At 41.9% G+C, this 13,504-nt stretch overlaps 1 protein-coding gene and 1 pseudogene across 2 annotated transcripts; one reads left to right on the forward strand and one right to left on the reverse strand.

Moving 5' to 3' along the window:
- The first annotated feature begins 915 nt into the window (after positions 1 to 915).
- Positions 916 to 3,356, forward strand: LOC117958174 (annotated as a pseudogene).
- On the reverse strand, positions 3,231 to 11,033 carry eif3d (eukaryotic translation initiation factor 3, subunit D). Of its 2 annotated transcripts, none has more exons than XM_034893427.1 (16): positions 10,810 to 11,033; positions 9,496 to 9,621; positions 9,367 to 9,412; positions 8,348 to 8,484; positions 8,117 to 8,202; positions 7,963 to 8,035; positions 6,778 to 6,893; positions 6,564 to 6,696; positions 6,314 to 6,461; positions 5,893 to 6,023; positions 5,587 to 5,672; positions 5,231 to 5,360; positions 4,817 to 4,959; positions 4,072 to 4,264; positions 3,859 to 3,952; positions 3,231 to 3,345 (listed from the first exon to the last, which is right to left on the reverse strand). In XM_034893427.1, exons 2-16 carry the CDS (start codon positions 9,616 to 9,618, stop codon positions 3,332 to 3,334), a joined length of 1,653 nt encoding a protein of 550 aa, XP_034749318.1. In that variant the 5' UTR covers positions 9,619 to 9,621; positions 10,810 to 11,033; the 3' UTR covers positions 3,231 to 3,331. The 2 variants fall into 2 exon arrangements, with proteins under 2 accessions (XP_034749318.1, XP_034749317.1); XM_034893426.1 differs by having other exon boundaries at positions 6,778 to 6,899.
- Between the last annotated feature and the right edge of the window lie 2,471 nt (positions 11,034 to 13,504).

Here is a 13,504-nt window from a genome sequence, read left to right on the forward strand (position 1 = left end):
GTCCCTCACCATTTTTCAGTCCCGTCTGAAGACCCATCTTTTCTGTTCTGCCTATCCTTAGTTTTTCTTTATTTATTTTTTTTATTTATTTATTTATTTATTTATTTATTTTTTTTTTTTTTAATAACTGTCCCTACTCTGTTAAGCGGCTTTGAGCTCGGGAAAAGCGCTATACAAATTCAATTTATTATTATTATATTATTATTAGTTTTGATGACTTTCCTAAAGATCTTTTTTCAATATCAATTTAAAAAAAGAAAAGCTCCTACTACGCAAGCCTGTCTCTGTGTGACGCTGTGCCCGCCTCTACGACGTGTTGACAGCCAATCACAAACAATCTAAGATCTTAGAGAAAGCATGCTGCATGCTTACCGTGCGTTCATGGGCATCGGAGAAACATTTTTCCCAGTGAAAACGTCATCATGCACGTCACTCCATGCCGGAGATGGGAAACTGGGGCTGGATTTTGCTAACAGAGTTTCCCAGTGGGTCACGCGTTGTTGACAACTGACTTTTGATGTAGACGACTTTGGAAATATTTCAACGACAATAAACTGTTTATGGTGAACAAACGCCTCTGCCAAGAAACATACAAAGACAGCATGTTTGAACTTATTCATATATAGGCCTATGTATAAAAAATGACACCTTATCCATGTCTCTTCCCGTTCGTTGACCTGCAGACAATGCAAGCACCTGTCGGTGTGCGGTTTATGTGCTTGCATAAGGAAAACAGCAAATCTTTGTTATTGTGGCCTCCATGTTTTCACACACCTGATGCTCTAGGTAATGCCCAACAGTTGGTGGCACTTGTCACTCCACAATGTAAGTCGAGTGTAGATTTAAACGGTTTACAGCATTACGTATCATACTGACATTTTATTCAGTCGGTACCCAGCCCTACTGATACATGTCAGCAGGGCATGTCGGATGTCTCATACCTTAACAAATTCCCCCCACACAGGTACCATATGGACTCAACATATCATCATCTCCATCAGTGAGTTAGACAGGGGTCTGTATGAATATGCAAACAACTTGGAGCATATGCCGTGGCTGGAGTACAGGGAGGGTCGTGGAGATTACCCTGCTCGACCTTCTCCGCGGCTCTTCACCTCTCACCTCACCCCGGCTCTCTTGCCTCCGGGACTAAAGGACAAGAAGGCAAAGGTGAGTATTTTGTGGAAGTCCAATACAGTATGTGTTCCTTCTGCTGGTATTAACCCTTTACTATTAATTCTATATCTGTAAATTACTTTGCACTTCACTGCTATTTCCAGTTGATTCCCAACTGCATTACATTGTCCCAGAACTCTGCAATGATTTTTTAAAACACTGAGACTGACACTTTTGTTAATAACTTTTCTATAAATAGACCAATGGTTCAGTTGTAATTGTAATAATGATGAAATGTGTTCAAACTTGTACTACCTCAACACATGACTTACAAAGTGAACATCCTTTTCTTTTTCTAAAGTGCCCACATTATGCTCATTTTCAGGTTAGTAGTTGTATTGTACCAGAATACGTTTACATGATTTTGTTTGTTTGTACAGATCCTGTTTCCCCCCTGTGTGTTTAGGTCTTTGTTTTAGCTACAGAGTGAGACATCTTACTTCTATACTATCTTTGTTGGGAGTGGTACATGTGCAGTAGCGAGGTAAAAAATCACATCAGCTAGATAACTTTCTCCAACTTTGGTCAGTACAAGTCAGGATTAGCTGAGAGACTTCCTTTAGACCCGGGGCTCTTGTGGAATACCTACAGAACAGGGACATGGAAGTAGTTCTTTAGTAGATTATGGTGAACTAGTGTGTGTTGTAGCAGTGTTTTGCCATTGAGAACGAGCTAGCAAGCTCGCGCTAGCATGTACAACTGTTAGCCAACTCTCAGCTAGTGACGTAGAAAACTGCGGATTTGGAACAGCGGACCTGGCTGAAAGCAGGAGACATTCAGAAACCTGTACCTCACTCAAAACAACATGGCTGGGTTTCTTTTCTAAGTTTGTGTGCACGTGGAAGCACCAGAGACACAATATAACCCAAATCCCAGAAAAAGTAATTAATAAGTAATTATTTTCATATTATCTATACGATGCGAAATCCATAGGACATTGTCTCCTATGACCACTTCAGTAATACTGTGGTGACCTGGAGACTCCCAAGAGCTTCCAGGACTTCTTTGAGCAGGATCCTTCCCTCCACTGTCTGGGAGATGATGACCAGATACAGTGCTGTATTATATCATCTAACATTTTAAATAACCACCTGATCATGAACAATTAACCAAAAGATTGGAAATAACTTCTGTTAAAAAGTCTGTATATTGGATTAAATTATGAACATTTGAATCAATAATTTCACATTGAGAACAGTTGGAAATCTAAATAATTTTAAATGGCTTTATTTACAATAATGTACATTTTAAATTTGTACGACATACCTACTGTTGCACTATTCATTGTATTGTGAAGTTTGTGTACAGCTGCTATGACGTGCACATAAATAATAATACATAATGTATCTATCCTACAGTTGGAGCATCATCCTGGTTTGACCACATCAGGGAGTGGCATTCTAAGAGAGACCAGTACAACATCCTCTTCCTCACCTATGAGGACATGATTTTAGTAAGATGTGGTTCTCTTTTCGGCATTTCTAATCCATTTAATATTATCAATTAAAGCATTAAACTTCTGTTGGGTTCCTGTTTCTCTTTTAGGACCTGAAGGCGGCAGTAACTAAGATCTGCACTTTCTTGGAGAAAAACCTGAGTGAAGCAGCCATTGAACAAGTTGTGGAAAAAGCTACATTCAAGAACATGAAGAAAGACTCCAAAGCCAACTACGAGTTTCTGCCAAAAGATAAGGTGAAGAAAGATTACATGCGCAAAGGTAACGCAACATAACTGCAGCTTGTTTGCAGAAACATGTAAACAGGTATCAGGTCTGGAATTCTTTTTTTCCTCTTTTTAATTACAGGTAAGATCGGTAAGAAGAACACCTTTACTGTCGCTCAGAGTAAAAGAGTGGATCAACTCCTGCAGGAGAGACTCGGTGATATGTCTCTGAAGTTCATCTGGGAGTAAGCAGGTGAGCAACACCAACCTTGATCCGCTTACACGGTTTTGAATCCCTAAAATACATTGACACGGCCGGTCTTGCACTTCCAACAATCTACAGTAGCTGTTAATGTGTAACTGCTGAAAAATGAACAGACAACTAGAGAACACACAGCTGGCCAATCTCTCATCTTTATTAAATGTCAAGGAGTTAAATTGTGTTTTACTTATGGTGTAGGCTTGCTTTGGTCACCGGAGCAGTCTCCACACTTCAGTTCTCTTCATCTAGAATGAGGAAAAAACAGTTTTCTATCAGTAAACAAAACAGAATGAATATGGAACCGGGTTCTTCACGTTATCAAAAAACTGCTGTGTTCCAGACTGGACGTGGTTCAGGGATTTACTTGACTTATCTCGATCAAGTTAAGCTGCTTCAGGGGAACAGACGACCAATGACCAACTGCCACTTTGCTCAGCCATGTTGTCTCTCTTTCTCTCATGGATGGGCCAAATTCTCTGGACGGTTTTTACATTCATCTACTACTTCTGCCACGTATTAGTGTATTGTATCATATTGTGTTGTATTGTAGAATTGGTAACATTAGGCTATGCCCAGGGAGGACAGATGGAAATGAGCTCATTAACCACCTCTGGCACATTAACTTGGAATCAGAAATGTTGATTCATGTTCCCTGTAACCGGTAAATAAATAAACCAACATCCTTCTGCCAATGCTCAAACTATCTACACTACATGTGTACATGTGAGCCAAAAATAGTTATTAAAACTGAATCTCACCTTCTTCTTCCTCGTCCTCTTCATCTTCCTCTTCCTCCTCCTCTTCATCAGAACTGAAGGTGCCATCAGGCAGGCTGTACACCCGAATCACTTGCTGTTGACAAAATAAAGTACAGAATGGCGACCGATCAGCTCAGTTCCCCCCTAGCCTTCAACCAGAGAGCTTGTATGCATCCCTGTAGCACAAAGCACCAAGAACAACTGACGGCTCACCTTGTTGGGGTCCTTGAGGATGAGGTACTTGCCCTCGTCCAGCTTGCGGCAGATATCGATGACGCAGCGGAGGATTCCCCAGGCGTTCTCCATGCTCAGGTTGATCTGGCTGGCGAACTCGTTGGGTTTGAACTGCTGGGTTCCCAGGACGACGTGACGAGCGGAGTCCTTGGCGTGATACCGAGACACGTACCTGAAGAACACACACAGTGATGCAACGACTGCAGTACAAACTACAGCTCTGGTCCAATTTGTGTTTAGTGTCTCCATACAGGTATCCAAATCCCTCCGTACAATGGGTTTGTGCTTTATAACCTTGACAGACTTATTAGTTTGTATCATGTTGATCCAACCAGAAGCCAGCAGAGCAAACAGAGGCAAAGCACAGATAGAATAAGTTTCTTTCAAGGTGGAGTCTTTGCTGAATTTGATAAGAGCAAAACCTGAAAGAAGTGTGTTTACATCGGTCCAGGCACCGCATTGTTTAAGCGTCGTTAGAGGAAGCCTGAGCCCAAGATGGTCATTGCAAACCACTGCTTCTCTAATTGTTGTGCACACAATAAAACAATTGAATAGGTGTTCAAATACACAAAACTCAACGGGAAAAATGTCTCAGTCTTACCTGCTTGTGTCTTCTCAATGACATGATAGTACAAGCAACAACATACTGACTAAAGTATGCTACTAAAGTAAGCTACTAAAGCTAAATGCTGAGATTCTGATCTCCAGTATTCTTGTTCCTTACCCCAGTTTGAGGTACTCTGATCCAGCCAGCATGGCGCAGCAGGTCCAGCGGGCCAGTTTGTAGCTGTTGTTCTTCAGCTCAGTGGCAAGTACGGCTCCTCTCTGAGAGTCCAGCTTCTGACGCCAGTCCACCCCGTTACAATGCTGGGGATGCCACAGAGCGACAAATGCGTTTTCAGTTTTTGAAATTTGAAAAAAAAAAAAGAAAGAAAGAAAAACGTGCTCTGGTTTGGTGGCATTTCTTTAAATCAATCACAATGTTGTTGTCCATGTTGACATTAGTTGCTTCATGTATATTTATTAAAAACTAAATGAACACTTAGACAAATGCCTCGTGTTTTCTAGGCCTGTTAATATGATGAACATTAAATGCTCACAGAGGATAAACATCAGCCACTACTGAGCCGCCTCTTACCCTGGAGTCCCACTCGTTGAGGGTCTTGACGTTAATGAAAGACACTTCTCCGTTGGCGCCGGTCATCACTCCATCGTGCTCACAGCGGACTATCAGATCAATGTCTTCCCCGAGCTTCCAGTGACGGTACCTAAAGAACAAACACTGGCTGTCAGCCTGCAAGGAAGCCGTTTTTACATCTAATGTACTAATATACGATAGCGTATGTTAGACTGATCTGCCTTGTACTCATAGGATTTAACATATATATAATATTCACACACAAGTTGTTCCTAAGTACTTTACGCTTTGCAAAAGCCTACTGATGTTTGATTTTACGGCAGTCAGTAAACTAACCAGCAGGGTTCAGGGCCTACCTGTAGGCTACAGATGCCACCTCACTCTTGTCCGTATCCTCCTCCACAAATGGGTTGGGGGCAGGAAACTTGTACCGCTCTCCACCCTGAAGAAAACAACAACATGACAAATCCACATAAAATAATCAAAAAGGAATATATCTAATGTGCAAACCATGTATACTGGAGGCACTGGTTAGAGCAAAAGTGTGATTTTTAGACATTATTGGTATGTCTATAGGCTTTTCGGTGGAGAGTTGAATGAGAAAATACCGGAAACAGCTAGTCGGGCTAGTGGTGAGGGGTTTAAGTTGCGGGCGCTCTCACCATGCGTAAACACTGCTGGCTGAAGTTGTGGTTGATGTAGGTGGCCTCCATCGCCAGGTTACGGGGAGAGTTGAAGGAGTTGCCCTCATCCTGCGGCGGCTCGTTGGCGGTCTCGCTCACGGTGAGCAAATCTGAAAGGAGGTCACAGATGTTAAAGCAACACAACAAGTGTGATGTACAGCAGTGGATCAGATCCTATAAGATCATCAGATGTCTGCAGTGTGGCTGCCCTGCGAGAACCACTGGTCTCTAAAAAGTCAACTGTTCACAGGGTCAGAAAGATAGCCCTGCTTCCAACTCTGACATTTTCCAGCTGTCAAACAAATGTAGTGGAGTTAAAGAAAAAAAAGACCAAATAAAAGACCAAATTAAGACCAATCTAAAATAAGCGGACGGGTATCAGCGTCTCTCAAAGCCTCACCAAAGTCAGAGTTGTCTCTCTTGTCAAAGAAGAGCTTGTTGCCCACTCTCTGGACGATGATGTCCCAGGAGTTGACTGAGCGTGTGCAGCACATCAAGGTGGCCAAGATGGCATCAGTGGCAAACACATTACCCTGAGTCTTAGCCAGCTGGAACAAGAACACAAAAAACAAACACATTGCATCAAAACAACAAAGTTCTGAGTGATCGTGTGTGTCCTGGATCAGCCCGTGACGGTGAAGTCTGGATACCTTGCGGATGACGGGATCGTCAGTGGTAGTGACGGTGTGGAAGATCCTCTTGATGCTTTTCAGCTGCTTCTCATTGCGGGTGGTGATCCGATCAAAAGCCTTATCGTAGTGCTCCAGGGCCCCGCAGCACTCACTGCAGGAAACGACAGGTCATCCCCTTCCGTATTTATAAAGATAAATGACTGGGGACAAAGAACAGGAGAGTTTCACTTACATGTCAGTGGGGTCAGCTACCTCCATGTATCTCATCTTCATCAGCCTGGGGAAGTCCATCTCCTCCTTCACCTCCCAGTCACTCCGAACCTCAACGGAGGAGTCTCTGGGTTTCAGCTGGGCCTTGAAGTACATGGACATGGAGAAAGAATAGGGGTGTATAGAGGGAGAGAAGGGTTGTATAGAGGGAGAGAAGGGTTGTATAGAGGGAGAGAAGGGATGTATGGAGGGAGAGAAGGTTTGTATAGAGGGAGAGAAGGGTTGTATAGAGGGAGAGAAGGGATGTATGGAGGGAGAGAAGGTTTGTATAGAAAGAAAGAAGGGTTGTATGGAGGGAGAGGAGGGTTGTATGGAGGGAGAGAAGGGTTGTATAGAAAGAAAGAAGGTTGTATGGAGGGAGAGAAGGGTTGTATAGAAAGAAAGAGGGTTGTATAGAGGGAGAGAAGGGTTGTATAGAGGGAGAGAAGGGTTGTATAGAGGGAGAGAAGGGTTGTATAGAAAGAAAGAAGGGTTGTATAGAAAGAAAGAAGGGTTGTATGGAGGGAGAGAAGGGTTGTATGGAGGGAGAGAACGGTTGTATAGAAAGAAAGAAGGTTGTATGGAGGGAGAGAAGGGTTGTATAGAAAGAAAGAAGGTTGTATGGAGGGAGAGAAGGATTGTATAGAAAGAAAGAAGGTTGTATGGAGGGAGAGAAGGATTGTATAGAAAGAAAGAGGGTTGTATGGAGGGAGAGAAGGATTGTATAGAAAGAAAGAGGGTTGTATAGGAAAAACAAATGTTAACACCCTTGCTACCAAAACCTTCAACAGAAGAATCATCCTGCTACAAGACTACAAAGATAATTTCTGCAATCATAAAATACACACTTTTAAACGATTTTAAAATCCTGACATTAGAAACACCTTCTCCAATTACAAACATTATTGAAAATGCTCACCTTTATTTTATTAACAATTAATTAACGAATTATAATGTGTCAGAAAAAATGTCAGAAAACAGTGAGAAATGCCCATCATACTTCCCCACAGTCTTATTTGTCTGGCCAACGGTAATCAATAGAAAACAAGGAAATCTGCACATTAGAGCAGCCGCAAATCTTTATTTTTGATTGAAAACGAGAAATCGTTCTTGACGACTACTAGTTGCAGCTCTAAGCCAGTGATAAAACCGAATACGCGATCAATACCTGGGATTTCTGGTCCCACTTCTGACGGACCCCAAACTGCTTCTGGAACTTCTTCTGCAGGCGCATACGATCCCTGGACGGACAACGAGCACATGTGATCTCACAGTGGGAAACATTTGACAGGACATCAGCTAATAAGCAGCACATTTCTCACCTCTCCTTTTGCTTGGCGCTCTTAGGGAGCGTCTGCATGTTGAACTGAGTCAGGTTCCTACGATCTTTATCCCTGCGCAGATTCCTCTGTTGAAACAAACGGGCATTTTATTGGACTACGTCAAAAATAATACAAAACACTTACATGTTGAATCACAGGGTGACATAGAGAGAGTGTGTGTGTGTGTGTGTGTGTGTGTGTGTGTGTGTGTGCGTGTGTCATCTGCTGTACCTGAGCAAACCTCATGCGGTTCCTCTGGTAGGCCGTCTTCTGTGTCTTGGCCGTGTCCACCAGCTGGAAGCTCGTCTCGTCCTCCTCGTGAAAGTAGGCGTACTGACTACCTCCTCCGAACTGAGAGGAATACTTATCTGGAGACAAAAGAAAACACAGACTTCCTTAAGAAATTACAACTTAAAGCTAGTTCATAATTAATAGTGTTGTTTGAAAGATTCCCACAAACAGTGGGGGGTAAAGCATATGTGTTTCCATTTGTGGTTTAAAAACTTTGAATTAGATGTAAGACCAGTTAGAGAGTTAATGTGTCCAGGCTAGGTATGGGTCTTGAGACTCGGTTCTAATAAGGACCTGGTTCCAAATTTCTCAAAACCCCAAAAAATCAATAAGGTGTGTGCATATCAATGCTGCCATGGAGACTAGTGGATCATATAATGTCATGTCTCCAGAGACGAGTCATGTCATGAAAAAAATTTAAAAAAAGATTTAATAATAGTTCTGTTAAAGGTGCAGTAGGTAAAACTAACTTTTTGTCATATTTACTGAAACTGACCACATGTTGGAGTAGAACTACATGAGGTGAGCAGCTAATTTAAAACATTTTTATGGATAAGTTAAGCTAAGTTTCCCCCTGCTCTATAGTGTACACCTCTCCCTTGTGGGGGGAGGGGCTTAGGAGACCGTTTTGGTCTTTAGCAGAAAGGGGGGAGGAACTGAGAAGTGGTTGATGTTCACATTTTTTGGTCCTGGAGCTTCAAAATCCTACCTACGGCACCTTTAAGATCAAATCATGTTGCCTCTTTTCCACCAAATGAAAAGTATGGACAATGGTATCGATAAAGACTCAAATCTTGAGGCAGTCTAAAAAATGGTATTAATATCAATGCAAAAATGAACAATCCCCATCCCTAGACCAGACATATCAATCCATCTGTATTACTACACATATATTTCAGTTAAAGGACACTGAACACTATATAAGACGGTTAATGCGTGTGGACAGCGGTCTGTCTTACTTGTGTATCTCTTGTCTTGATACGTCGCTCCAGTCCAGTCAGCAACCTGACGAGAGAACACACAACGTGAGGAAAACTGAAGGTAGTATGATTCCTTTGGTAGGAAACTTATTCATTATTCAAGCAAACCTTTCCCAGGCGGTCTCCCTTGCTGAAAGGCTGGTAGGGCATGTCTTTGAACTTCTCTGGGACCGCACAGGGACCCCATCCGGACGGATTGTCCTGGATCACAGGGGCGTTGAACTTTGCCATGACCTGAAGTCAGAGAGAAAAAGACTGTTCTGTAACTCACCTAAAAGGATGTCAAGATTACAAAAAAAGTGGAAAATGCAATGGTCTAATCACGCAGAGGGTCTCAGGCAGTGAGCAGCACGGATTTCTCCAGCAATGCACTGAAATAAATAGGCACTGATCAGCTTGCGCAGTGGGCTAGTCATCATTGACCCGTCAGCACATCCAACAACAAGTCGGAACAAGTACAACTCCACAACAAAATTACTACTTATGAACCTGGGACCTCAGGCTGCAACTAACATAATATCTCATAGCTTAAGCTGCTGGTTCAGCATCATCATCATTACATTTTTAAAGCCTCAAATGACAATAAGACTAACCCACATATGGGATCTTAATGGAAGTTTAAAAAAAAAAGAAAGAAAAAAAACTTAATTTACTCCTCAAACACATACCTGACCTAAACGTGCTAAACACCCTAACCTTGCCCAAGAGCACATTGGCAGTGCCCAGGAGATGAACTGGTACCTCTCCAGCTACTAGTCCACCCTCAGTACTTCGGTCCGTACGGGGACTTGAACCGGCGACCCTCCGGTTCCCATCCCAACTCCCTAAGGTACTGAGCTACTTCTAGTGCCACCCCAGCCCACCCTACCCAACATTTAAGATTTACGTGAATACATTTATCGACGTTAGCTAGTTAGTTAGCTACGTCTGTTATTTCATAACCGTGGCGGCCGATCGATTACTACAAAGCCACTACTTGTTATATTTGTACGTCTGTAACAGTCTTTAATCGATCAGCAGCACCAGCTGACATCTGGCACCGCTAGCTAGCTAACGTTAGCTACCATGATCTTTGGAGTGCCTTTGGCTACTTGTAACTTACGATCACATGCTAACAGAAGAAGCTCATCTCGACTGGGGCGTACAACTGAATTACAAGAACCATGTCACACATAATATTAAAGCAAAGAAGGCGCTCTGAGCTTTCTTCTGGATAGAGGAATTTCTTTCCCCGGGCTTCCTTGCTCATTTGGCTAAAGGATGCTAACGCTAACCATCTTGCCAGGTGGCCTCGCTAGCATGCTAAGCTAAGTTGGGTGGCAGGTCAGAAACAATTACTAAAGGCTCGTTAAGATTTAACTTCAAACACCAATAAAAACGGGGGTTATTCATACGCCTGTACATATTGAACTGTAATCTTACCGTGAAGTATGTGACACCCTGTATGCACTTTTTATCCAACCGGTCCTCAAACGGTACAAATCCCCGACGAAGTGCCGGTGTGAAAGGAAGTAGAAAGCTGACGCAAAGCGGAAACGGATTCTCAGTATTACAACTGCCGTTTACTGCCCTCAACTGGCCAAAGTATAAAACTACAACTCTGTATGGGGTGCGTTTTATTTTCACGATTTCTACCGGAAGTACTATGCTACACTTTTATGTCTAACTTGATTGTGGTGGCGCGCAACTATAATTACACAAAGTGGCCACAAGAGGGCAGTATCATGCACGTTTTGTCGATCTAAATAGCTTAAAAACAGACCATGGCAGCTCGACACTCAACTGCTAGGCAGAGAACTGTTATCACGTGAACCACTCAGTTTCACAAATACTGATGTTATTTTTCTTATCATAATACTAATAAAGAGTTGTATACAATGATATGAACAACAATAATATAATTATATAAACACCATGGACACAGCAGTGGTAATGTAGTGTTGCAGTTCCTCATTGCGGCCACTGGAGGACAGTAAACACAAATGATTATCCACACACTCGCGTCATCTCCACCGACATCAAGTCAGACAAAATACTACACTAACACGAAAACTTCCGTTAAATTCTTTCCAAAATAAAACACTTGAATAATCATTTCTAATGTAATGAATGCTTTATCAAGTTTAACTTCACATTGTCATTCTCATGTTCATTGCAAACTTCATGCCGATTTTAAATAACTTTACCGTTACACAAATCTGTGACCTACATTTTTAGACACTGACACAGCTACTCACACACTCATACACTTAAGTAATCTATTTTAATACTTATATTACATAGGCCTACATTTATCATTTCTAAAGCTGTTACTAATTCATAATTTTTCCCTCTGCTAAAAACTCTAATTATCATTAATGTATTGCGCACAAGTGGTTTTGCACAGCCTTATGTTTTCACAGTAAGAATTTTATTTCATTGAAATTCTTGAGACAAAACTACAAAAAAACTACTGCACATTGTTAAAAATGTGCCTACAACCAGCACAGCATTATTCTTTCACAAAAATAAAGGCCTGTATAAATGGTGGAGGACTAAAGTAGACTATGTTCCTGTTTAATCCATTACCTTGCTTCGTACACTGTACATTAGTTGGTGTGTTTCTCCTTGTCTACTTTCTCCTTCACACACAGGAAGTAGAAATATATATGTCATAACATATACTATATGTCATGCAAGCTTTGTTTACAATCAATCAGATCCTTTTCATTTGCCTTTTGAATATTATGTCAGGCAGTAGGCCTACCCACATCCTATACAGACAGACTCCCATTAGTGTCTGTGCAGACATCTCTGTGAGTAATCCTGCTCTTCTCTAGCAGGATAACTGAGCCTCACTGATCTTTGATTCTCTGCTGTCACCAGCCGGGCCTCGAGCTTGTCTTATAAACTAATCTCTGGATCTAATTAAGATGTCGTTCATGCGCTTCATAAGGTCGGGACACCTGATTAATAAAGATGCCTGTCTGTGTGATGGATGTGCAAATATTTCACAGGGCTTTGGTTGAACAAGGCTGCCTTCTTTGTACATCTGGTCTTTTAAGCATTTGCATTCATCCACACATCATTTCTCTTGAACCTTAACAAACCAGTGATCATAACTGCTTAGTAACGGCTATAATCGCTGTGTGAGTTTCATTTAAATTTTTTTTTCTCCCATGTTGCATTATTACCTTGCAGCTGCATTGTGACTCATAACAAACACACCCACATGTCTTCCTTCAGGGATCTTTGGAGCTCATGGCAGATGGTGAACGCAGCGTGTGCAGAAGTCTGATTCATTATGTATCTGAATCTCTTTTTTTGCACCCTCTCATTGACTGGTTACATGTAAACAGTAACGAGATTAGCTGAGGGAAGGTTTTGATGTGGTCTACTGGTAGCTACCACCATGAGGTTGACCATTTGTGGCTTTGAGTGAAAGATCTCAATATCTAGGCTGCTGGGTGGATTATCACGGAATGTCATAACTTTGGTGATTCTCCGAAATGTTCAGTATGACCAAACCTGCATCAACTAATTACACTAAAAAATACTGATTACATCACCACGAGCCTCAACTGCAGGCTACTTTGTGTTGACTGTGAATAAGTAAATGTTAACATACTAACACGCTAAGAAGATTAGCATGGTCGTTGTGAGCATATTAGCATGTTGATGTTAGCATTTGGCATGGATGAAGACTCTCAGTCTTGGTATTTTATTACATTTATCCGACCGGTTCCTGTTACTTTGTAGCTCATGATTTCACTAGCAAATACAATCAATTGAGAATATTAATTTAGTTTAACTGCTTTTCTGACTGTACATTTGGCCTAAGTGTTCTTATAGCACAAACACCTCTCCGCCGCCACGAACACAACATCCAATCTAAGCTAGTTGTTAAAGAACTGATGAAAAGAGCACGTTACAGCTAAGACTTGATTTTCCTCAGCAAGTAAACCAATCAGAGATAATGGGGCTGGCGGCAGCATTCATAGTGGAGGAAATGTTGCCTGTTTGGACAGTGGAATCGCCAGATTTACAAAACATACTGGGCAAAGTACAGCTTAGGAAGAGCGGATGGCCGCCAGTACTTCAGCCTTGTTTCTGACAGATTTTGGGCTGATGTTCAAAA

Source organism: Etheostoma cragini, chromosome 15 (genome assembly GCF_013103735.1).
Source record: "Etheostoma cragini isolate CJK2018 chromosome 15, CSU_Ecrag_1.0, whole genome shotgun sequence".
Classification (NCBI taxonomy): Eukaryota; Metazoa; Chordata; class Actinopteri; order Perciformes; family Percidae; genus Etheostoma; species Etheostoma cragini.

Excerpts from the sequence above, each read along its gene's own strand:
- eif3d (XM_034893426.1), bottom strand. The coding sequence starts at position 9,618 with ATGGCAAAGTTCAACGCCCCTGTGATCCAGGACAATCCGTCCGGATGG. Across the intron at positions 8,485-9,366 it reads TCAAGACAAGAGATACACAA|ATAAGTATTCCTCTCAGTTC; the intron begins GTAAGACAGACC and ends TTTTGTCTCCAG. Across the intron at positions 5,361-5,586 it reads GTGGCATCTGTAGCCTACAG|GTACCGTCACTGGAAGCTCG; the intron begins GTAGGCCCTGAA and ends TTTGTTCTTTAG.